Source organism: Lagopus leucura, unplaced genomic scaffold, assembly GCF_019238085.1.
Source record: "Lagopus leucura isolate 7727_CA_CO unplaced genomic scaffold, USGS_WTPT01 Super-Scaffold_100157, whole genome shotgun sequence".
Classification (NCBI taxonomy): domain Eukaryota; kingdom Metazoa; phylum Chordata; class Aves; order Galliformes; family Phasianidae; genus Lagopus; species Lagopus leucura.
Genome location: NW_024962334.1, coordinates 13224610 through 13250637, shown reverse-complemented (window position 1 = coordinate 13250637; position 26028 = coordinate 13224610). Strand labels below are relative to the sequence as shown.

Genomic DNA, 26028 nt, shown 5'->3' with positions numbered 1-26028 from the left:
TGCTAAGGGTACTTTCAGTGCCATTGTCTGTGGTGTTCATAAAGTTGAAGGGCACTGGTCCCAAGACAGACTCCTGAGAGACACCACTCATGACTGGCTTTCATATGGATGTAAAACCATTGAAAACTACCCACTTTTTAGTGAAGTAAAAGAAAAAGAATTGTTTAAAATTATATCAATTTTGATTGTGAGATATGCAGGTCAATCCTTTTCCCGCTTACTGTTAAACTTCAATGGCAGATCAACGGGCCCCTGAGGCAATATATTTTAAGTTACTGATATTCACAGGAGTTTCCCTGTGAGCACAAATGTCATACAGCAACCACTGGGCAAGAATAAAATTGTGACATTATTACTAGTGCAGAATAATGGTTCATGATCTTTGCACTGTGCCCTATAGTGCAAATGTCACTACATTTATTAAGATATTTCCTTTTCTTTGAGTTTGAGGGTATGGATCACAGCAGGAAATATTTTTATTTTTACAGTGACCTTTGCAAAGCTTGCGAAGCTAGATTATGTTGTGGTAATGGGACAACCCAAAGGTCACGAAACATTATTCTGCCCTAGTAACTATTAGAAATGTGATGGGAGTTAGAAAAAAGTATTTGTCCCCAGGGCTGGTTTTTCTAGTCTTCCACCTCTGGAGACCTGGGTTCAATATTGGCCACGCCAGTTATATGCTGGAGGCTATTTATAGTCTTTGTTAGCATTTCATCAGCTAACTGGGGGCTATGCTTCCTGACTTGATGAAGTTCGCTCTCTCCTTAGATACTACTGAATCATCCAGACAGTAAACTTCATAATAAGACTGACTTGGAGGGAGTGAGAGCTAATGTCCAAATGCAAAGCCAAGTTCTGTCATTCCCTTAGGAAGAGATGATGTGAAACTACAGAGTCAGTTTGATAACTATCCTATCCGGGATAACGCTGCTAGGTAAAAGCTCCTTACAGAGTGCTGCACGGCTTGTTGGCAGTGGTCTATACTTGTCACATTCCATGTTGCCTGTTCAAATGTCAGATTACACTGATTTAAGCACACTACTACTGTGTTAGTCCTTACTTGTCAAAAATTATGGAACACTAAAACATATTGCATAGAAAGCAATGCAAATCTAGACCAGCAAGAGTGCTAGTGTGTGAAGTGTAAAGAACAGTAACAGCAGCCAATAGGTATAAATGCCTGCAAAAATATGTATTTTCAGCACTATGTCATTTGAGGGCACCAGATGCAAAATCACAAGTGAAACAAACATAAAATCCAAGACTGAAAACCACATGTTTTACAAATGCAGAAGAGATGGGATGCAAAAATCAGACACATAAACTACTGCATCCTTTGAGTTTGAAGTGTCCTGTTGATGCATGCATAAGCAACACAACGTGAAATAGTTGCAGCAGAAAGATCATGACTCCTGGGGATGACACATGAGTTAGAAAACCAATTGCCTTGCTTTGCTTCAGAACGTCCCGTTCTGGTAATGCCACAACATGTCACTTTGAAACCAAAATGGCATTGAGAAGAATTATACAAACATTGGCATGCGGTTAACCCTGCTGGGACTTGTTACCATGATGTAACAACTTGTTTTTTCCCTTAGTGTTTTGCATGCCAGGATTATATGTATATGATTTTTAAAACATCTTTAGCCTAAGGGTCTTTATTATATTTGCTTTTTACTGGTAAAACTTAATTTAACAGAATATGTAGAATATTAATAGATATATAACAACATTAATAGAACACCACCTTTCAGGTCACAGAAACAGTGAGTGCATTGCTTGGTTGTCTTCACAAGGATCTGATGCTGAAAACATCTTAGATATTTTAATATGATAGAAGCAAGGAAGAGATGCATTAGGATAAACGAATCTGTGATTATTTCACAATTTTAGAAAACAAGAACATATTTTGGAGCTAGATTTTTAGTAAGCTTCGAGGATTACTGCAAGGATTCAAGGATACCTGCAAGATTACATCTGGTTTTTATTATTCTGTACTAATAAGTATATATATGATAAAATTTTCAAGGGGATCAACCACCAGAAGAGACTTTTTTACTATGTTCGTACGTGACAAAATGAGCTGAGATTTCATAACACAAACCTGCCCTCTGCTGGCAAAACGAGAAAATAGTAAATACAATCAAGAATCCCGTTTTGAAGAAGTTGTCTTTGATATTTTTGTGGCTTTGCTATACACAAGCACTGCTTCTTGACTTCATACGTTCTCTTTCCTTTAATATCAGTGAGTTCCTTTTTCATATTCTGAATAACTCAATGAATGATGCCCAAATATTTACCAAAGGAACATGATTGATCCTGCATAGACCCAAGCCTGAAATGTAAAAATGCAAATGCTGGTACAGTCGAGAATCAGCAGGAAACACTGGCCTGATAAAACTACCTGTGACTTCCTTTCCCCATGTATGTCACCACTAGCTGTATGCATGTGTCCTGTATCCACATAAACAGACATCAACATGTATTAACTAAACTCCCTTAAGTCTGCCACAAAAGTCTCACTTGTCATGTGAATAGAATAACCTTGCTAAAACACAATCTTCTTCAAATAAAAGTCCAAACAAAAGAGAGTGACCAGTCTTTGCCCTGTGACATTTTGGAATTAAGCAATGTTACAAATGGTGACCATTCTGTATATATACTATTTGCAGATACTGCTTGCTTACTACAAAAAAAAAAAAAAAAAAAAAAAAACCCTTCTTCCAGAAGCCATCTGCCCTCACCTTAGAGCTAACATATAGCACCTACTTAAAATTATTAATGATAGAATAATAATAAAAATTTATAACCATAGGTAGTGCAACTTGCCCCATAAAAGATTTCAATCTGGGCATGTTGCTAGCAGAAGTTATTAATGGCATGAGCTCAAAAAGACATTTGTGCCAAGAGATGAACTCTAGGCTAACTTCCATTGTGGCTCCTGATCCTTCCGGGACTTTTTGCCAGTAAATAATTGTTTCCAGGTGTTCCTTCAAAGGGTAGAGTTGAAAGAACCTAACAGCAAAATGTAAGGTTATCACTGAGCATTTCTCAGAATCTGCAAACATGTCTTCAACAATGTATAGAGGTATTTTCTCGTAAGTTTGTTTCCCCAGCATGGTACTCCTATAGGGTAGGTGGGACTAAGGAGATCAAGCAAGCCTCCGAATTTCACAGAATATTTAGCCTCTGCAAACTCTCTCAGTACAGCTAGCTCTCTTCTCCAGGAAGCACTTGCAGCTGTGCCACTATTTAGCCATGCTTTTACACATTCTGGCACCAGCCTTCCTCATAGACAGAGGCTGGCCTCCTCTGGAGATCTACAGGCTGCACAGAGCTGCAAGACAGTTCAGTCCACAGCACCCCTGGCAGCTCAGTAAAGTACAGAGCCATCACCTTGTTGGGAGCAACAGATCTGTATTTTACTCCTTTGTGAGTCAGGGGACCTTGGATGCTGCTGATCTCCTTCCTGTGCCAACTGAAGCTGATGTCTATCACAAAGAACAAAATGAACAACCTAGCTGATCATTTCGCCTTTGTGAAAATCAAAGCCTTCCAGCTGCTGTGCTCAGCTGTGCTCTGATTTCAATAGCAGCTGAGAATCAATGTTCATGTAAGCACTGATGACCCCAGGATATTGTTAGCCTTCTTTCTTGAAAGGTGTTGCAGTTTGACTCTCATAACCAGCTGGGCACAATACAGATGCTTGCTAACTCTCCACCAGCAGGGTTAGTGAGAGGACCGGAAGGGCAAAAGTGAGAAAAATGTTGAGATTAAGACAATTTAATACATAAAAGAGGTGGGGAAAGTTAAAACAAAACAAAGAAAAGCTAGTGATAAAACAAGCACTTGCTTACCACAAGCAGGCCATGGTCCAGCTAGTCATGAAACAACAGCAGCCTTGGCAAAATTTTACACCCACACTTCCCTTGCTTTTTATATTGTTTATATTGTGAAGTAGGATGCTACTTGGTATGGAATATGCATCTGGTCAGTTTGGGTCAGCTGCTCCTCCAGGCCCTCATTCATCTTCAGCAAGCCCATCAGCACTGCAGGTGCCGTACTTCTCCTGCTCTTCTGTTTGTTGGCAGGCAGACAGCTCCAACCCATGCTCCTGGCTGTGGGGAGATGCTCTGGGGGGGCCCAGGCAGCCACCCCATCCTCTCCACCACAAGAGAGAATGTGGCAGGGCCAGGGCACCCCCACATGGAAACAGAGGACAGAAAGGCCTGAATCATAGAATCACAGAATGTCCTGAGTTAGAAGGGATCTATAAGGATCGCTGAGTCCAACCCCCGGCTCTAAACAGGACCACCCAAAAAACAGACCATACATCTGAGAGTGGTGTCCAAATGCTTCTTGAATTCTGCCAATTTGGGGCCATGGCCACTGCCGTGGGGAGCCTGTTCCATGCCCATCACCTTCTGGTGAAGAACCTTTCCCTAACACCCAGCCTGACTCTCCCCTGTCACAGCTCCCTGCCATTCCCTCAGGCCCTGTTGCTGTCACAGAGAGCAGAGCTCCGTGCTGCCCCTCCGCTCCCCTCCTGAAGAGCTGCAGCAGCCATGAGACCCCTCCTCAGCTCCTCTGCTCTGAGCTGAACAAACCAAGGGACCTCAGCTGTTTTTCATGTGTCTTTCTCTCTAGAACCTTCCCCATCTTAGTAGCCTTCTTGAAGCTCAGAGGAAAGCAGCTGCGGTGTGTTACAGCTTGGCCATTTGCAACTCATGTCCCTAATTTTATATCCTGCTCCACTTCTGACATCTGGCTGAGCAAGGTGGGGGAAGTCAGTGTGTGTTGGCTCCTGCCTCCCACTAGGCTGCCTTTGCTGGCAGAACGCTAGCACTAGGAGGGAACCGAAGGGGAGGACCACTTCTGCTGGACAGCCTCCATCTCCATCCCAGCAGGCAGAGGCTTTGCCAATATCTTGTGTATATATAATCAGTGTACTTAGGGTGGAAGAAATAGAATCCAGTAAGTGTAACAAATGCATTTTTACATTCTTGTATTCTTCAGCAATGAAACTGACATTTAGTTAATAGGATCCTCAGATAAAAAAAGTCTAATTTAATAATCTTAAATAACACAAATTTGCCTTGACTAGGTTAATGCCATGAATTTGAGTCATAAACAAAGCCAAATTGTGTTAAGCCCAAATAAAGCAGGAAGTAAATGAGTTTTATGGTACACACAGTTCCTTTCAGTTATGGGGCCCTAGCTTATGAACACAATTTGCCTCAGGAAGTTGAGAAGATACCAATCCAGCTGGATCTCAAAATGCCCTCACTTATGGGCTGGTGACGGCTCTTGCAGGTGGAAGCCTTAGGCCATGTAAGGACCAACAAGAAGCAGGAAGAACAGACTGGAGAATGCGTTAGGGCAAGCCAGCAGATGTGAAGAATGGGAGCAGGGTGACAGCATAGTGATGATCAAGCTCTACTCCCAGGTACTTTCATGCACATCTTCTGGCATAGCGCATCTATTTGCTAATCAGGATACCATCCCCTTCCTCCCTGTTCAGCTCTTCCTTTCTGCACAGCTCAGCCTAGTTTGCATTTCAACTTAGCAACTCTTACCTCATCTTTGCATCTCTCTCTCTCCAACCTCCCCTCTGCAGACTGGCAGGCAAGCAGAGTCAGGGAAGAGCAGCACAGTTTATAACATCTGAAGAAAATGTTTAGAATATAATGTTTAAAATGAAGCAAAGTAAGCTTCTAAACCTTCATGCTGATTACAGAAAAGCATGGTAGAAAAAAAAAAACTAAAACAGTTTGCCTTTTCATTGTCTGCAGAGATGCTGCAATTTTTGTCTGGATTTCAATGGAAATTGAAGTACTTAAGGCTAAAAAACCCATGCCAAGTCCTTTGAGTACCACACTTCTTCTTCTCCTAGTCTATTTTGATTTTCTCTTTAGGTTTATACAGTTAAATGGTGTGTATCAAGGAAGAACTAAGTTTGGATTTTTCTTTTTGTTGATGTTATGACATTCTCGCTTTCATACTTGCTTTGGTCATAAAGTAACAGTTTGCTCCCCTGCCACTAATGCTCCCAACAGTTTTGTCATGAATTATATCCGCAAAAGGATGGCTATAATTTTAGATAATCAACATTCATTTGATCAAAGGACTGGCACAGATCCCCCCTGAATTTTCTATGTCACGGTTGAACTTATTTGCACAAGCAGGTATTTTTCAGGGCTTATAGCAGTCTGGAAACACTGCAGTCACAGCAGATTTTCGCTTTGCCATTTTCAAATGATAATGTGTCAAAACCCTCCTGGGTCTGTCCTGCTCACTTAGTTCTGATCACTGTGCCCTTTTTTTTTTTCCCCTGGAAGTTTTCTTCTTTTTGACTGATCAAGACATATTAATTTAACTAATTTAATTTCAGAGACAGATGAAGTGCAGCTGACAAATTGGAGTAGAGGGAGGAGGAAATCTGCCTTCTCATTCATGCAAAATATCAACCTGATTTGGCTATTTATTTTTTGCTGCACAATTAAAGCTTCACAGCACAGCAAGGGCCATACCTCAGAGACAGCACTGACCACAGCCGGGAGCACCTGTCCATAGCAGTTCTCATGGGCACCACCACAACAGAAATAGTAAGTGTTCATTTCCCAGCTGATGCCAAAATACTTGCAGAATGCAAAGCACATCTTAAGCTGTAAAAGCCCGAGGGTTGTCTTTATATCATATCATATCACATCACATCACAGAAACCGAACAAAACAACTCCGCATCCCAGCAGATCGGTGACTAAAACACAGCCACGGCAGGAAGGGGATTCTGACTGCGGTTTCCCTCCTTCGTTGGCAGCCAGGTGCGGAGCTTTGGACGCCTTTCCAATCAGCCTCTGCTCATCAGCGCTCACTCGCACAAGAGGGCACTGCAGCCACACGCATCAGGGAAGCGCTTCTGCGCTGTTCTCCCGCAGAGCCGGGCTTTGAGAGTCCTCATCTTCTCATCCAGCGAGCGCAGCAGTCTGTGCTGACGCCTTGTGCTGGTACACCTTGCACAGCTGAATTGCTCCGAGGTAAAATATGCATTGCAGAGTTCGTTCCTGTCAGAAACTTGGATAACGTGACAGTTGTGGTTTACCTGCGTGCATGCCCAGGGAGCTGAAATCAGGGAGGCTATCACAACTTTTTTAATAAATAAACAGATAAATCCTCTGGAGTTCATGCTGATTAAAGGAAAAAAACAAACAAACAAACAAAAAGACAGTCAGTGCTTGTAGGAATATGAATATTTTGGTTATAGTGGCAAACAAAAACCTCCTGGCTATTCATAAGACTACTGATTTTAATCTGAAGGGCATTAAAACCTTATCTATGTGTCTGTCCACCTGTCAGCCTTCAGGTGCATTTCTGCTTTCCCCGTGAATGCCTTGTCTTCAGAATCACAGCATTTGCAATTCCCATTAATTTAGACAGGAGTAGAAATCGTGGACTGTATCCATAGTATAGCCGTATACCACAGGCCATCACTAACACCAGATACCTGCCTGATTTACCTGACTTTAGGCTCCCCACTTAAAATTTTGAATTGTGTTAATAATAACGGATGTAAAATATAAAAATGTGAAATGCTATGTCCTGTCCCAGTGCACCAAAGTACCTGAGGTACGCAGCTCAAGGAACAAAGAGAAGCCTATTACCTGCAAATACACTCTGAGATGACTCAAGTACATGGTGCACAGGAAGGCTATTTAGCAAAGAGTATGGAATGTGGAAAAAAAATCTGCATATCAAAATCATATTTATCAGTTACGTATGAGGCTACTCCTGGTGTAAACAAGTGATAAGACAATAAGCAAATCTTTTCTTGCACTTTTCATTTGTCACCGATGGTTAATAAAATGGCTTGAAAACAATAAATCTCGAGAGCACAGTTCCAGCCATCCCTCGTGGGGCATCTGCAACCAAACTAGTGCAACAATGTGCTGCAGAACTTAAAGGGGCTCCTATGGGAAATGAGTTTCACTTATGGGATTAAACCACATCAAGGAAGCGTTAAGCACAACAGTTCAGTAACAGCTGGAGAAATCCTAAAGCTGATTGCTGGAAGCTCTCAGGAGAAATATCAATCTATAAACTAGCCTATACTCTGCCATTAGCTGCTTGAGAGATAACGTGCTGGACAAGATGGATTCTTGGCCTAATGCCACATTCCTATGATCTACCTTGACACAAGAGAACCCATAACATTACTCATCCTGAGATGATGAGACAAACCAGAGCAGCTCTTCAGGCTGCTTCCCTACCAACTGTACCCAAATACTGGCACCATTATAGTACAAAACTTCCTAGTATTTTCCTGCTCTGAACACCTTTCTTTTATTTCCACTTTTTGTTTTTCTACCTCACTCTTTCCACTAACTACACCATTAAAAAAATCTGGCTTAAATAATGCTATTCTATTTAATGCTCCAAGAAGACTCAGATTTAAAAAAAAAAAAAAAAAAAAAAGCCAAAAACCTACAACCTAAGCAGCTGACATTGATTGAAGTTTGCCAGATCACAGAACATCTAATAAATTCATGATTGACTTGCTTTTCTGTAATGGTAAGATTATTAGAAGGCCAACTACTGTAATCATAGGTCTCAGCCTTTCTATTTTCTATTCTTTCTTAATTTGCAGTTGTGATATCTTGTTTCTTGTTGTTCCTGTGAAGCAGAATTGGACTGCAACAGGCACAGTGAGTGTTACAGCATACTGCAGCTATGATCAGGATGCATGATACCATCATTAATGCCATATAAAAAATAATAATTAAAAACTGTCAAAACTAAGGAAAAAATGTTTAGAAATACATTCTGTAGATAATAAAAAGGAGATATGAGTTATTCCTAAAATTGAAAGTTTTTTGGGAGTTCAAATATATGTATCTCCCTCTTCCAAGTGACAATTGGAAGAGTGACAATTATTTGCCATAGTACTTGATAGACCAATGTTTCTGTTCCTGAAACACCAGATAATGGTTAATAGCTCGTCACAGTGAGATAGCAATGCCATGGAAGCACCATGAGCTTTCTGAGATGTTTATTCTAACAGAAATAATACAGCAGAGACATGAAATCAGATCAGCTGTTTGGTTTTTGTTTTGTTTGTTTGTTTTTCAGATTCACGTAGCTGAAATTTGATCGATCTTCAGACTTCCTACAATTCATCTTCCATATGACCAGATATAGACATCAGTTGCTCCTTCCATAAATTGTCTGTTATGAATGAAAAAGCACATTGGTGAATTCAGTGCTGGCATAAAAGAACAGAAGCCTCTCCTATCCATGAACTGCTGCTGCAACAGTACACGTAAGCTATGAAGAGCTGTTTGAGTCTGGTCTAATATTTGCTATTCATAGACAAAACAACTACAGTAAATTAATTCTACCAAGATTCTTTGCAATAACAACAAGAGCACTACAGGTGCATTTGTAAAGCCAACGGGCATAACACTAAAATAGAATAATCTCCTGTGACATACAAAAGCAGTGTCTGATTTGCTTCTATCATCCAAAGACATTTGCTTGTAGCCGTGTGCTACCTAAATCTAAGGTGTTAATGTACTAACCTGACTTCAGAAATCTCAAGAGTTGCTCACCCCAGGCAAAAGATATGCATCTTTTTGGGGGGCACTATGTAACATAACACATGAAATCTCTGTCTCTTAAAGGAATAAGGCAGCATCTTAGATAACATCTAAGAGAGGAAAACCTCCTTTTCTAACCAATTCTTTTCTCATTAGAACTGAAAGAAAAATAAGTCTTGTTCTTCCCCTGACAATTCTTTCTCGTGCACCCACACCTCCTGAAACAAAAAGCAAAAAAACAAACAAACAAACAAAAAAAACCACCCAACACAAAAATCCCAAGTCTCCTCAAAATAATGAGCTCTCAGGACCAGCACTGCACTGGTCTATATGTCTGTGTTTAAATTCATTTTAAAGAGCAAAAATTTTATGTGACTAATCCTACGGCCTTATTCAACATATTCTACTATTCTGATTCTACATATTCTGATTAATTTCAATGACTAATTTCAATAGGGATACATGAGTGAATGGCTTTCAGTGAGACTCCTTATAATAGCAAATGCTATTCAGTGTGCAGATGGCAACACCTGGCCCTTTGTGACAGTGTCTATTTTGCCTAGCCAGAAGGCACCCTGGCCTTGGAAAATCTCCAGTTCTAACCAGTATCCTACTTCTACAGGAAAAGTTCCCAACCTGTATCTGAGGATAGTATTTATATCCTTCTTCTACCCAAACCTCCCTATTTTTGCCTTTTCCAGATTGGATAGAAAAGACTGTGGGCTGTGTGTTCTTGCTTGCTTAGGAAAGTGCTAGGTGGTCCCTTACCATTACTACACTGATTGAGGTATACCTCAAGCATTACATTTGCAATCAGAAGTGCTGAAATTGCAATATCCCAGGTATTTGTACAAACTGGGAGAAGAATTCCTTGAGAGCAGCCCTGCAGAGAAAGACTTGGGGGTCCTGGTGGATGAGAAGCTGGATATAAGCCAGCAGTGTGTATTTGCAGCCCGGAAGGCCAACTGTGTTCTGGGCTGCATTAAAAAAGGGATGGCCAGCAGGGAGGGGGAGGTGATTGTCCCCCTCTACTCAGCTCTTGAGACCCCATCTGCAGCACTGCATCCAGGTCTGGAGCCCCCAGCACAGGAAGGACATGGAGCTCTTGGAGCGGGTCCAGAGGGGGGCCACTAAGATGATCAGAGAGCTGGAACAACTCTCCTGTGAGGAAAGGCTGAGGGCTTGTGTAGCTTGCAGAAGAGAAGGTTCCGGGGAGACTTCATTGTGGCCTTCCGGTATTTGAAGGGAGCATATAAACAGGAGAGGATGCAACTGTTCACAAGGGTGGATAGTGATAGGACAGGGGGGAATGGTTTTAAACTGAGCTAGGGGAGGTTTAGGTTAGATATTAGGAGTAAGTTTTTCACACAGAGGGTGGTGAGGCACTGGAACAGGTTGCCCAAGGAGGTTGTGGACACCTCATCCTTGGAAGCATTCAAGGCCAGGCTGGATGTGGCTCTGGGCAGCCTGGTCTGGTGGTTGGCGACTCTGAACATAGCAGAGGGGTTGAAATTAAATGATCGTTGTGGTCCTTTTCAGCCCAGGCCACTCTATGATTCTATGATATGATTCTATAGAGAAGCTGGAAACTGAGGCTACCTGCTTATAAAAGACCTGAAACCTTCTACATCAGCTAGAATTCTTCATAGGGATGTCCCATGTTAAGTGACACTGTAGATCTTACCACAAGTTAAAAAAAGCGACATGATTTAGAAATCGGTATCAACAGGTTACAGAGCACAATTTTTGATGCAAGCAAGATCATCCTCAGCAGTAAGAAATGCTGTATACAGCTGTAGTGGCTCCTGATGGATCTGGAAGCTCAAGCATTGAAAGAAATGTATTCAGGACATAGACAAATAGTACTTAACTGGAAACAAGACCCTGCTCTAGCAAAGAGGATCCATATGCAAAGCCTCCATGCTTCCTCCTGATGTAGCTCTATGTTGTACTTCTTCAGAATTGGACCCCTTTTTGTGGAAACAACAAGAGAAAAGCTCTAATTTGGTATTTAAACGCTAGAGCTCAGGGGCCTGTCCTCAGGAAGTGCTGACCACTTGATTTTTGCTGCAGTCAGTTCTTTTTTTCAACACCCTGTACCAAGCACCCTCTGCAGACCAGGCTCTGCCTTAGGGACTGATGTCAAATATTTTTATCAGAAACACAGGCAGAGAAGATACCTGACCTACTCAGAACCACCTCTGAGAAAGTCATGAACAGCTTTCAGAATAGAGCTGTTCAATGAAAAGGCAGGAAAAGGCAGCAGACCTCCAGGACTGTACTAGAAATGAAGTTGACATTTCTCATTTGGAATAAAAATGTACAGAAGTGTCTTAATATTACACAGAAAGCATGGTGGAAAGCTGACACAGGAACCAGAGAGTCTGCACCTATTGACCTATTTCAGTGGAACTTTTGACTTAAAGACCCTTCCAATCGCTAGCAAAGAACCCTGGATACTATTTGTTCATGAGCACACCATACAGCAGGAAGTTAAATATGCTTTTAACATTATAGGCTGAGGTGATAAAATCCAAATCTTAGCCATAAAAAAAAAATAAAGTTGTACAAAACATTTATTTGGTCTCGTACATTCTTGGTACTTTTGGAAAAAGCACAGAGTGAAGACCTATTGTTTGGGACCCAGCCCATTTAATCCCAACAGCACAGCCACTCTGCTCAGACATGATATCAGGATGTTTCAGTTCTACAACTCATAATTTTGTAGCAAATCCTACAGGAGGCTACTACATTTCTGTAGGAACTTCAGTGGCCTTTTCATTAAAGATAATATGATAGAGGAAATAAATAAATAAATAAAACCCAATGTTCATTTACCAGACTAGCATCTTTTATTCCAGCTTTAACTTTTTTCCCCACAGAAATGTAAAGTAGTGGTTTGAATAGAGTTTTCTTCGTATTAGCTTCCTATATAATATAGCCTAATACATGGATTGTGTGAATACAATGATTTATAAACTTTACAGCATCCCACAAGCTATCTGTGCAGTGGAGAAATATAAATTCAAGGAGTATTTACGTATTCAAAATAATAATAGCACTCAAAATTCATCATATATCAAACACACATCATGACACTGATAATTCTGAGAATAAGGATTGAGCATGACTTCCTGGCAATTACCAACACCTCTCCTCTAAAATGGAAAGATGGTGCTCATAGCCGTAGTTTCATAAAGTGAAAAGCCTGGTTTTACAGAACTGGACATTGGATTAAAAAAAGATGCTGGAAGCACCTGGCATTAAACATCAAGTTTCCATTAAGTTATTTTGCTTGACCAAATCTCTTCAGTACATGTCATGAAAATTAACATTCCTTCAGCAGGTTTTGTTTGATGGGTGTCATCTTCAAACTGCTCTGCAGCTGACCTTCCTCAGTTGGATTGGTCTACACTCAGAGGGTGGTGACACACTGGAACAGGTTGCCCAAGAAGCTTGTGGATGCCCCATCCCTGGAGGCATTCAAGGCCAGGCTGGATTTGGCTCTGGGCAGCCTGGTCTAGTGGCTGGCAATCCTGCACATAGCATGGGGTTGAAACTCGATGCTCTTTGCCATCCTTTTCAACTCAGGGCATTCTATTATTCTACAATGATCTTTACTCAGTACCTTTCTGGTGCCCTTTCTCTTGCCAGTGCTCAATAATCACAATGTCTGATGCCCCAAGAGAATGTGTCAATGCTGTTACAGGCATCTAAGTTTTCTCTTTCCCATGCACACCAGTAGTAGTCAGGAATTTAGTTTTCTGCTCCTGAAGCATTCCACTGATATAAACCCTTTCAATTCAGTCCATGTCCTTGTGCAATCTTGTGCTCAGAGAAGCTGCACTATACTTGCTTATCAGACTCAGTCATGATTGCGGAAATATCCTTGAGACTATTAACCCCAAGATTAGAGAGCATTCATGCAAGACCCTACTGCCAAGCAATGCAATAGCCAGCAACATCTACCACTGAATTCCCACTCCTATGTCACAACATAACTAGTGTAATGAGAAACTGAAGTGCATTTAGTGCTACCTTTTACATGATGAAGGACAGAAGAAAAAAGAACAGACCTCTGAAAAAAAAAAAAGAGTGAGCATTCAGAGAGGTAAAGAAACAATGAGAAGGCACAGCTCCAACAAGCATCACTCACTCTGCACTCTTTGGAACCTAAAGCAAGTATCTGGGGTCTGAAACCAACCATAGAACAGAGAATACTTGATGATCCCTCAAAGGGATTTACAACTTCACAGTGGGACAGGTCATGTGGCAGGAGTGCTGCAATGGATGGATGCAGGCTCTTGAGGAAAGCCAGGCTGGGAAGCAGGAGAACATGGGCTTCAGTCTATCTGAAGAGCTGTCTGCAGCACACAGCTTTGCTTGGAAAAAGTGACAAAGCAGTCAAGATCTTATGGGTAAGAATCAGAGAAGTCTGAAATGTGTTGTGTCATGCCAGGTGCCTGCTGCAGGCTTCCGGATCAAAAGGGGGAAGTAGAAGAAGACTTCACTCAAAAGCTGAAACAATCTTCATAATCTTTACCCCTGGTACCCAATGGGAACTAGAACCACTCTGACATCTGCAGATGAAATAGCATTGCTGAGCACAAGAAACCCAAATTTCTGGCCTCTGTTGATTTCTTGATACAAGTGACTGACAAGACTTCCACACTTCGGTACAACATAAGGAGTGAACCCACAAACCAAGCCTAAAAACGAAAGACTGAGGACCAGTAAAAATCTCTCTTTTCTTGGTAGCTGGTGGAACTTTAAAATCAGCTCAAACGCCTTCCAAATGCTTCACTCTTCCCCTTCAGAAAAAGAGGCACTATAAGACTCGAGATGCGTTGGCCTAGCTATTAACTTCTGTAGCTGTTATCATAGACGAGACTGAAAGCTTTAGCTGTTAGACAAAAGAGAGTTAATCCACTCAGTCCCCATCAGGATTATTTTTAGGTGTGGTTATGGCCAGTCTTCAAGTCTTTCTATAGTGTGTTTTCATTATATATTTCAATGACCTTTAAGTATTATGGGTGACCATTAGCACTTCTCAGCATAACAATATTAATAGCAGGTTGGAGAATTAAGCAGATCAAATCTAATGAAAGTGAATAGAGTGGAGGAATGTAAGATGCCATGTTTGCTGCTGCTTTGGCTCTCCCTGAGCTACATGGTTTGGCGAATCCCCCACTGAGACAAGAGATCCAAGTTGTTTTTGTATATTTTCAGTCTCCATTTCCTGGGAATATTGATAAATTCCAGAAAGGCTTTGCCTCTCACGTTGAATCCCCCATGCATCCCTAAAGGGACTGAGTGCAACTCAATGCAGGAGGACACAAGGCCCATTACCTCAGCTACCTACCACGAAAAACAAAACAAAACAAACAACCAAGCAAACAAAAGCCCCACAGTCTGGTCTAGCAGAAATCAGTCATCATGCTAATCAGAGCAATCTCATCAGTGATTGTGGGGGTTTGTTTAAACTTTCTGGTGAAACACCCCAGTGGTTTTGTTTTTTCATTTATTGTGTATTATAACGTATTAGAGTCAAACAAAGTCTTCATTCTAAATGTGAAACAGTATTTTTTTAACAGAGCATCCCTCCTGCAGCTGCAGGAGGACATTGCCCTGAAACCCCCAAAATTTCAGATCATTTCCAGGGAGGGACACAGTTCCCTAATGACTCTCACTGAACAGAAAGAGAATGCAACGAATTGAAAGAGAAGCACGAATTGAACCCACACCATCATCATATTTCTTATGAACTAAAACCACAGTCGGATTATTATGCACAGTTACTCTAGATGTTGATTAATGCATTTTGTAGCACAGACAAAACAAAACACAAAAATAACAACTAAACAGTAACAACAACCACAAGATCTACCTGCCCCTTGGTAGAGGTAGAAAGCTGTTTCTATATCCACCTGAAGTACTTGCACAGTTGTCCCTCACACAGCATTTGAAGATGTAAATACATAAGAAAAGCAACAGAAAAGAGTGGACTCACAGCACATCCTCTGAGGGGCCAGCTGTCCTCCTGATGAAAGGGGACTAAGTGCACTGTGGAGATGCTGTAAATCTGTGCTTCACTGCACTCTGAGCAGCCTGGTCTAATGGTTGGCAACCCTGCCCACAGCGGGGGGGTTGAAACTAGATGATCTTAAAGTCCTTTTCAACCCAGGCCAGTCTATGATTCTGTGATACTCTCACAGCTACAGAATTACTCTGACTGTACCACTGTGGATTCTCTATTGGACCAGAAAGTCCTCTCACGCTGCCTTCCAGATAGGGAACTTATACAGAGCTCCTCAAAAGCTTTCAAGGACTGACAGCTAAACTGATCACTACTTTGGGTACCGACTTTGCCATTCAAGCATTACCTGTCATGCACTGTTATTGTGAGGGGAAAGCAATAAAAAATAATTGTCATGAGCATTGCTGTTTAAACAGATGAAAGATGTCACCAGCATCCCTTTGCAAGAATAAGGATATTTGGTTTTCATTCTAACTTTCTGCTGTTTCTTCTCTCTGCTCAGTGCCAACACAAACACTGCTGCTGTTGCACAGTGAACTGTATTAGGGAATTGGTTTGTCTGAAAAATAACCACATTCTTAGTTTTCAAGCCATCACCCTTACATATTGACCCATTCAGGCCAATACGTAAGGGTGGCCAGTGCCAGCAGGCATTCCAATAAATGTGTTAGGGACATATAATTTAAGCAGATTGGCTAAAGAAATGAATTGCAGATTTCATACTGACCTTCACAGGGTGGATTTATCTGCTATTCAGATTGCCACTGGCACAAAATTTAGGAACATTGCAAGTAAAACAAGAACCATAGACTCAGCCATAATTCTTCTTCTGGATCAAAGATATTTCCCCCCCAAAGAAACAGAAAATAACAAAAACTGACAAAAATAATAATCATCCTATTGTTACCCTCAAATGATCCTAAGAAGGAATTGCAATAAAAAAGCAGCAAGGCAAAATCCTTCCTTCATAGAAAGAAGTAACAAGAGATGGGATAATAGTAAAAAATATTTTGCTGAACAATAATATTGAGACCTAAAAAAACAAAGCTACTGAAAAATAAGATACTTTCTGTGTATCAGTGGAAATGAGACTACACAAGTGGGGCTTTGTCTGTCTTATTTGGAGTATGAGAGAGGATAAAGTTTCCATGCTACTGTGAAGAGTTGCTGAAAATTCATCTGTGTGTTGACACATCCTCTGAAGAAACAGTTTAAGAGCTCTGCTTGCCTAAATTTTGACTTGAGTCATAATAAGAATATCACTGTCACGTATTCTTACTCATTATAGGAAGCAAAGAGAAGATTTAATAGGGGAAAGAGAGTATTTGAAGTAATAATATTTCTGCCATTGGGAATTTATCAAGAAGAGGGAGGTGCTAGCACATCACAAGTAGGTCAGTTTCTGAAGAGTTCTTCTCACCTGAAAAACAGGAGAGTACTACAAACAATTTTGTGAACACAAAGGTAAGTCCCTAAAATCAGTCTGCTTGCTATTCTTGAGCATACAAACAAAAAGTCCAGGTTAAAAATAAAAGTGGATTGTTTTCATCCCCAAAGGAAATTTGCAGTTATATCAAGGAATTTTCACATACTGTATTGCTCTATAAATAAAAGTGATCTTAACAGTTTCACGAAGTTTAACAATTAATGCCCAATGTAGACTATAAAATCCTTACCTCACTGTAAGAAAACAAGAATAAATCATAACAGAACTGGATCCCTTGTGCTCAGCATATATAGACGAAGTATAAATGAGTTCTAACAAGAACTCCATTCACAGACCTGCTAAAATGATACTTCTTTACAATAACTGTAGTAAACCTACTTCTACAGTAAACATCTTTCCAAAAGCCGTAAGTCTGCAGAGCTCGTACCTCTGTGGAAGAGAATGTGCACTGACATGGCAAGTTCAGAGCTCCTGCTGCAGATTTGTTAGCTGTCTTCCTACTCCACATATGCATCCTTTCCTCATTTGCAGATATCACACCCCATTAAAAGAGAGCTGAATGTTGTCCTTGCATGGAGAACACTCCATGCTGAAAGAACTCACCTTGGTCTTGCTGATAAAAGAGCATCTGGTTTTGAAAAAGCTCTGAAAACATCAGAACAGATTTGGATTTTAAAAACTCAGAGGAAGCCTGACTTCATGAAGTAGCAGGAGGAAGAACAAGGACTGCTTTTCCAGTTTAAAATATCACTGTGTGAATTCAGGCATTCATAGTTTTAATGGTCTAAGCCAAAAGGTGGTATGCATTAGAAAAGTGCACCTGTTCAGCACCTTCCCCAAGAGCAATAGGTGATAAAAAGCAGTCAGCCTGGCTTTTGGACTGTTACAGATACCATCCACTTTCTCAGAGTAAGATCTGAGAAAGTAATTATCAAAATAGGTCGCTCTTCTTATAGCATTAACTTCAACTGTCTCTATCATGATCCAACGGGATACCACCAAGTATGAAGAGGACTGGGAGACTACTGTCATTTCACCCTGTGTGCTGTACAACCCTGGAAGGCAATCTGAGACCGTGACAAGAAGGGCCCAGCAGAAACAAAATGCTCGAGACAGGAAAACTACCCCTTTGCCACTAAATACTGTCAATCAACAACAAATCATCTATTTGCTGTGGATGAAAACTAAACAGTGTACAACAACTTTACTTACAAGCTCATGACTGAACTGGTGGTCAGACAGGGACATCTCCTAACACGCATGCCTTCTGCAGCCAAATAACACCACTCACATGTGGAAACCTTCAGTAGGTACGTAGCTACTCACGTGAGCAAAATCAGGCCTTTATTTACTGTTCCCCACAGGGTCAGGTCTGCACACCGACCTCCTTCCCATCCAGCATCAGTTCAGTCATTCAAGCAGGCAAATGGCCCAGCACTCTGTGTCTTTATTTCCTCCCTCTCTGTCTCTTATTTGAGTCCAAAATGAAAAGGAGGGAGAAGGCGGCAGGTTAGAGGGAAGCCTGCAGAGGATTCCTCCTCCCCAGATTAGGATTTAATTGTATTCCGAGTGAGTCCCTTCTGGTTGCGCTCAGTCTTTCAGATGAATGTTTCATCAATATGATTAGGATCACATCCCTCAGTCTCGTCTATTCACACAATTGGTTGTGACAGCTCGGAGTATAGTACTCCCTAAAGGAAATATTAGATACCACCCTATCACTTTATTCAAATCATATTTTGCACTCTATGCTTTGAGCCTAATGGCATTCGCCCCCACATTATTTATTTGTGATACCCAGCAAGCACTAAAGTCCTTCCAATGAGGTTTAGATCAACATTTATATTAGAGATATTATTATTACGAAGAGGGCTGCGGCTGCTTTGGAAGGTGGGGAACGAGCTTTGGATACTTCAGCAGAGGGGAAAAGGTACAAAAACAAACAAAAAAAAAACATAAAGAAAAAAGAGGGGGGGATGAAGAGGAAACAAACAAATGAACGAAAAAAAAAAGAGAAAAGAAAGAAAGAACAACAGCATCGACGGTAGCAAACCCCAGCTCCGTGGGATGGATGGCACACGGGAGGTGCTGCCAGGCCCTGCTCCATCACCTCAGCACCATTTTCTCCACAGAGTTGGGATGCCCCAACTGCTCACCACCGGCTTTTCCTGCACCCCGGGCCGGGATGGGGCATTTCCGAGGAATACCACAGAGGGTGAATCCCCTCCTCGGCCTCCAACGCCACTCTTTTCTCTGAGGAGAGGGCGGCAGCGGCTGAGGGAGCTTCATAAAGCAGCAAAGGGGAGGCGAAAAGCAGCAAGCGGGCTGTGAAAACCCGGCGTTGGGGATGGGGCAGGGTGGAAGAAATTCAGACTGAAAGTAAAACCTTTGTCACGTACTCGAAAAGAAAACAACAACAACAAAAATCTTGCTCCTTCCTCCCGGAGAGAGCGGCCCTTCTCATGACGAGGGGAAGAGCCGTCGGAAGGGATGGGACTCGGGGTCGTTTTGTTTTCCCCGATGGGTGCGAAATATCGGTGGTGAAATGTGGGGTGAGCCGAGAGAAGCAAAGTTTCGTTGGGAAAGCGAGCCAAGTGCAGGAGCGGGGCTGTTTTAACGAAAAATCCCTAAATTCTTCACCGACAAGAGGTCTCCATCCTGCTCAGCCCTGGGAAGAGCCCCTCTGATCTACCGCTGCTCGCCCACGCTGTTAAAAAATATATATATATAAACACCGAGCTGAAGCATCTCCCCTCGAATGACAGACAAGTACATGAGATAGTCGTTAAATCGCAACAAACGGCCTCAAATCGTTCGCAGTGTGCTTCAGGGGTGGGGAAAACAGAGGAGGGGAGCCCCGGCGCCGCGCTCATCCCCCCCAGCCCCGCTCCCGGTGGCCGGGCGTCCCCGCAGCGCTGCTCGCCCGTACGAGGGGACCTTCCTGGCCCCCCCCTGCTCTCCCCCCCGCGATAAGGAGCCCGCAGCCCGGGGTCGAGGCTCTCTGCTGTTTGCCGCAGTAAATGGAGCTACGAAGCGAAGCGCAAAGGTAGTTAACTTTATCTTCCGCTAATATAAACAAATAGGCGTCCGGCTCCTTGATCTTTATTTAAATATTGAGTTGTTTATCGGTGTCATCCTATGAAGATTAATTAGCTGCCTTTATTCACAATTTGGCGTCTGACACCCCGTTTTAGGAATGCATTATAATCACAAGGTGTTAATTGGGGCCAGCCAGGCACTTATGTTTCTATTAAATAGTGTGAGGACTTTTCACAAGTTTTTTTTCTTTTTTTTTTCCTTTTCTTGCTTTTTTTTTTTTTTTTTTTTTTTTTTTTTTTAAATCGCGAATTGCAAACTTACACGTACAGCCCTCAGCCAGCGCCACACAGAGAAGGAACCGCTCTCCCCAACTGCGGTGCGCTGTGCACGAGAATGAAAGCGGGGGGTGAGGAACGGGTTTACCCCCCCTGAAAGGAGAGGGGAAAAAAAGAAAAAAGAATTTAAAAAGAAAAAGCTCTTTCCACCAAAGAATCTTCCCGTCTCGAATCGACAATACGCCTCGCTGGATGTGCACCGAACTCGGCGCTAGAAATCTCTTCGGGAAGACGTCCCTCTCTCCCTCCAGCCCGTTGCAAAAGCCCACCTCGATTGCGCTAAGTCCTCCAGTCCGAGTCTTTGCACTGTTTTGTTTGCGGCGGGCATCGCTAACAGCTTAATCCCATTACCGCCTGCATTTCCTCGGGAAAGGTGATGCTGCCGCGGGAGCCGACATTCAATCACCTCGCCAGGAGAGGCTTTCTCCCCAGATAAGGGCGCGGGGGAGGTTTTAACGCGTTCCGGGAAGAGGCGGGGGCAGAGCCAGGGCCGTACCCGGCTCCTCAGGACGGGCTGGGCTCGCACTTCACCCCCGTGTGGGAAAAGAGGCGCCTCAGGGCTGGCAGCAAGCAAGGAGGGGGTCGGAATCTTGCTGGATAAAGAGAAGGACAAGTGAAACGAGAAAAATCCCCAAATGAAAGTAGTAATATTAATACCACTAGCATCGTCCTTATCTGCACTCTGCAAGACAAAACAGCAACTTTACACAAAGTGGTTGGAGTTAAGAGCCATCACAACCCACCAGTCTTTAACCATGCAGCACACACAGGTTTGTGCTCCCTCCTTCCCCCCAACCTGGTAGAAGCAAAGAAGTAGATGCCACCCACACTCTCATCCCTGGCAGCACCACGTTTATTAAAAATTACTACTATGTACATATAAAAGCAGAACCAAGTTTCACCAGAATTTTTTTGTGCCAGTGCTCTGGGGTTGATCCGTTTAAAATGGCTGAAACTATAGGCAAGAAGAGTGGGCAGGTTACATCACTTCCAGTTTGATACAGGGCAGCTGAAAGTCACTTTACATACACGCAAATAGAAATCTGCTAATGCTCTTTGCAATGCTCCATATGCAAAGTTTGATTAACCAAAAAAAAAAAAAAAAAAAAGCATTTTGAACTTCAAAGCACCACTGGAGGTCCTTCTGACTGAACAGCTATAGGTCAACTATATATTATTCCACAATATTCTACAGTGTACCTAGACAAAACACAACTGTACACTTGGATTTTTTTTTTTTTTTTGCCACCTCAGTAAAGGTTAGGCTTTTGGGATGGAGGCATGCTTTCCTTAAAAGTCAAATTTGGCCATTATAAAAGCATCGCTAGCAGCAAGACCTTCAAGTTCAGCTGCCTGGAGCAGGCCTTATTTTAACCATCTTCTGCTAAAGAAAGCCTTAGCTGAGCAATGCCCAACTCAGTCAACTAATCTGCAAACAAGAGTTGAAGAAAACAGTTCTGTTTAAAACAGCATGCGCAGCCCCCACCCCAGTGCCCTTTAGCAGAGGGGCAAGGCAGGGAAGAAAGTGAAATTTGGAATCCAACTGCTATTTCCTCACTCAGTGTATGGATTTGATCAGGCCTCTGAGCCAAGCCAAACTGTACACTTCAGTGTCTCCAATAAATAAACCACCTTGTAGAAAATCTAGGCTCCTGCTTACAGCTTTTCCACATGCTGTTTCTTCTAAGAGAAAAATCATATTGTGATTTGCTTTTCCTACTTAATAACCTGCAACAGTCAAAAAGCTTTGGCACCTTCTTTAGAATTGCACATGACAATTTAAGGTGGAAGGCAAGAGTCTTTTTGGCAATTGTAATGCAAAAGAAAACAAAGGCCACCCTGAAAAAATAGCCAATTGGAACAAAAGGATGCTTTAAGAACTGGTATAGAACGCATAGTAGCCCATGCCTTTTGAAGTGTCTTTGCTATAGTCCTCAGCATTAATGTCCTCACATTTCATGGATGGGGAATTTTCGTTGCTCGAAGTGCTGGGGGAGAGCCGCCTTCTCTTACAAGCACCTGTGTAGACCCCAGAATCGTTGGAATCTAGAGACTTGATGGAGGGTGGAGTCTCTATCCAGGATGAGCCAATTTCTTCTTTCACCTTCTCTTTTGAAAGCTGGTCTTCAGAGAAGCCCGGAGGACTCGTCCTGGAGCTCCAAGGTAATCCCGTGGCCATTTTTCTCTGGTAGGAGCCTCTACTCCCCCAGCCTGCCATGGACGGAAATGTTGGGTCAGGGTAGTACCCCAAGGCATGGGATGTCTGAAGAGGGAGCGATTTAATGCCATAGGGCAGCAAGGTGCTAGGAGAATACTCCGTCTCATAGGAGTTCATGTCCAGTTTGTTGGCACTGGGCTGCTGCATGGGAGTAACAAACCACCGCTGGGGAGGGCTGGCCACCTCTTCGCTCTGCTGCGGGGACAGCAAGCCATTGGTCTGTGGGACGGTTCTCTCACCGTTGTAAAACCTGGTGGGGGGCAGGTTGTTGACAAACTGTTCTTGAAAGAATGGCTGCACGCTGTATCGGGCACCAGGGACAATCTGGTGGGATCTAGGAGAATCCGTGGGAGATGGAGTTAATCTGTCATTTTCTGAAGCTGTGTACATGCTACAACATAAAAGAGAAACACTGAGAGTTCTTTACAATTCCAAATACGGTATTAGAAAACAAACAGGAAGAAAGCAGCTGTTCTTAACAGGAGTCACAACCGTGTTTATCTGGACCTTCTATCAGCCTTCAGAGTTAATGCTGCTTTTCCTAGAGCAGTAGAAATTGCTAAACAGCAGTAGAATACTGCTGTTACACATACCCGCTCTCCTCGGCCAAAGCCATCTTAAATGAAAGGCAGCACTTTTAGAAGCCAGATTTGAGCACATGCACCTATGGTCTTTCAAAGGCCTTTTGATGACAGAAATTGCTCACAAAGCAAATGTCTTCCTTACAATTGGAAGATAGCTATTTTGCCACTCCAACAGCAGATGCTTTACTGCCAGCCTGCAGGCCAGCAAGGTTCTGGTGGGATATTTAACCAGAGCTCAGAATCCTGCTAGGAAACAGGATCGAGACAGCATATTAAGTAATTAAATGGCCATTTATCTCTCTAGACATATTTAACTTCTAAACGGGTGCATGAACTAGCAAAATGACACTATTTCTACTTCTAAATAACTTAAGTAGCGTCTCCAAGTTTCTCCTTTTTATATATAAAAGCATTTGAGGGCAGAACCATGCCTCCCCAAACAGCTGCAAGAGGTACAGGCATACTTACGAGTCATAGTTGTCTCTGAAGCCCTTTGCAAAAGGATTATGATCAATTTTGAGCTGAGTAATCTAAAAATGAAAGCAGAGCACAGTGAGTTGACATGCTGAACCTTCGACATTTCATTATATTCTTGTCATTTTGCACAACCCATTCTTACATCGGTGTTTTGATAGGCTGTAACTGCTATGAACTGCGTTTCAGGGAAAATAAACGTTTGAGTCTTTGAAGAATCATTCAGGTCCTCAACGCCATCTTCAGTCACTTCCACTATGTGAAGCCGAGGCTGGTATTTGTGTAGAGACTGCAGGACTATCATCTGAAAGAGTAAGAGAGAATGTTAACAAACTGCACCCCGCATCAACATTCACAGGCTGCAAGGTTGACCTCATCTTGGGAATGGTGTTTTCTTTTTTTACTGCTAGCAAATGAAACAAAGGGCTACAGCCTGTGTAGGTTGCTAATATGCCAGGTCCTGCAAATGCAGGAAATTGAGAGCCATCAGCTACACTGCTACATTTTGAGAAACGTGAAGTTGAAGAAAATAGTGGCCGAAGATAGAAATTTACACATCTACTACTGACATCGCTTCTCCTTTTAAAGACATCTACAGGACTAAAGGACTAACAACCCACTAAGAAAAGAACAAGTCATAGCAGCGATGCAGCAGCTCTGTTTGCTGCACGCCACTACCGACACGGCTCCCGGGAGCACCGTCACTCACCTGCGCGTTGTTGTTGTTGGCTCCCTTGTTGTTGGTCAGCTTCAGCTTGCCGAAAGAGATCTCCTGCCGCATCCAGTGTGCTCCGGTGTTGGGCGACTCAGGGTGCACGTACACCTTGTTGCCTGGAGGAGAGCAGCGCGGCGGTGAGCAGCCGGGCACAGCACGGGGCTTCGTTCCACCGCGACCCCCAGGTGTCCCCGTCCCGTACGAAGGTCTCAAAGCGGCCGTAAGTGCGCAGCTCCTCCTGCATCGGGAGCCTTCTTAGGAAGCAGAGCAGGCGGGAAGCCCACACTTACCTTGCATGTTATTGTCGGCTTTGCCGCACGTCACCCATTTTCCCCCTTGGAAGCGCCAGTGGTTGGGGTCTGCCAGCACCACCTCCACGAAGACGTTGTAGTGGGCGGTGGGGTTGAGGCCGGTGATATTAAAGCTCAGGAACGGAAACATCCGCCTGGGGAGAGAAGGAAAACATACGGCATGCGGGACGGCACGGGGAGAAGGCTCGGGCCGCGGGATTTCCCGAGCGGCCCCTTCTCTTTCCCTTTCCCCCCGCGATCTCCCCCACTCGCTTACCGGCCCTGCTTGGTGATGATCATCTCCGTCTGGTGCCGGTGGAACTTAAGCCAGAGCGGCCGGTTGCAGAGGAAGACTTGCGCCCGCAGCCCGGGCCCGGCCGCCGGCACCCCCAGCGCCCCGAGCCCTCCGCAGGAACCCGAGGCCGGCGGGTAGGGGCCGTAGAGGGCTCCGCCGGCCGCCGCCTGCCCGTACTGGTACCCGCCGCCTCCCCCAAACTGCGCCCTGCCGCCGGGCGGGCACACGGCGCCCGCGAAGCCGCCCGAGGACAGCACGGAGCCGTAGGGGTAGCGCGGCCCGCCGGGCGCCTGGTACACGGCGCCGTGCTGCGCGGCGGGCGGGTACGGGAAGAGAGCGCAGGCCCCCCCCAACTCGGCGACGGGCGGCCCGGGGGACTGCAAGTAGTAGCGCTCGGGGCTCAGGCTGTCCATGGAGTAGCGGGCGGCGGCGGCCGAGGGCAGCTCTTCCTCCCCGCAAGGGGTGGTCTTGCGGCCGTCCGGCTTCGGAGCGGCGAAGGGCGGCTCCCCCCCGTCGGGCTCGCCCAGCATGGCCGGAGCCGCTGCAAACTTCTTGGCCGCCTTGTCCAGGTCGAGATGCGCCGGGGAGCCCGGGCGGGGCGGCCCGCGGGATCCGGCTCCGCCGCCTCCTCCGGCTCCGGTCCCTCCGCCGCGCCCGCCGCCTTCCAGCGGATAAAAGGGGGCTCCCGGCAGGGCCCCCCCCGCCGCCGCCAGCAGCGGCTCTCCCAGCTGCATCCTCGGCGGGCGGCGGCAGCTCTGCACAACCCCCCACGGTACCCGATGCCGGCCCCGACCCGCGGCCGCGCAGCGCTGCGCCGAGACTCCGCCGAGCCCATTTATACCGGCACGCCGGGCCGCTCGGGCCGCCGGGGAGGGGCTTGTGCCGAGCTGCCTCCTCGCCGCCCTCCACCCCCGCCGGCCCATTGGCTGGGCCGGGTGACACTAATTTAATTAGACAGCTACTAATTGGAACAAGTCACCTGTGACTCTGGTGCGCGTG

General features: G+C 44.1%; 1 protein-coding gene across 2 annotated transcripts; it reads right to left on the bottom strand.

Moving 5' to 3' along the window:
* Positions 1 to 21118: 21118 nt before the first annotated feature.
* Positions 21119 to 25763, bottom strand: EOMES (eomesodermin). 2 transcript variants are annotated; one of them, XM_042888796.1, is made up of 6 exons: positions 25012 to 25763; positions 24735 to 24889; positions 24439 to 24560; positions 23875 to 24033; positions 23724 to 23785; positions 21119 to 23062 (listed from the first exon to the last, which is right to left on the bottom strand). In XM_042888796.1, exons 1-6 carry the CDS (start codon positions 25761 to 25763, stop codon positions 22327 to 22329), a joined length of 1986 nt encoding a protein of 661 aa, XP_042744730.1. In that variant the 3' UTR covers positions 21119 to 22326. The 2 variants fall into 2 exon arrangements, with proteins under 2 accessions (XP_042744730.1, XP_042744731.1); XM_042888797.1 differs by having other exon boundaries at positions 21119 to 23005; positions 25012 to 25595.
* Between the last annotated feature and the right edge of the window lie 265 nt (positions 25764 to 26028).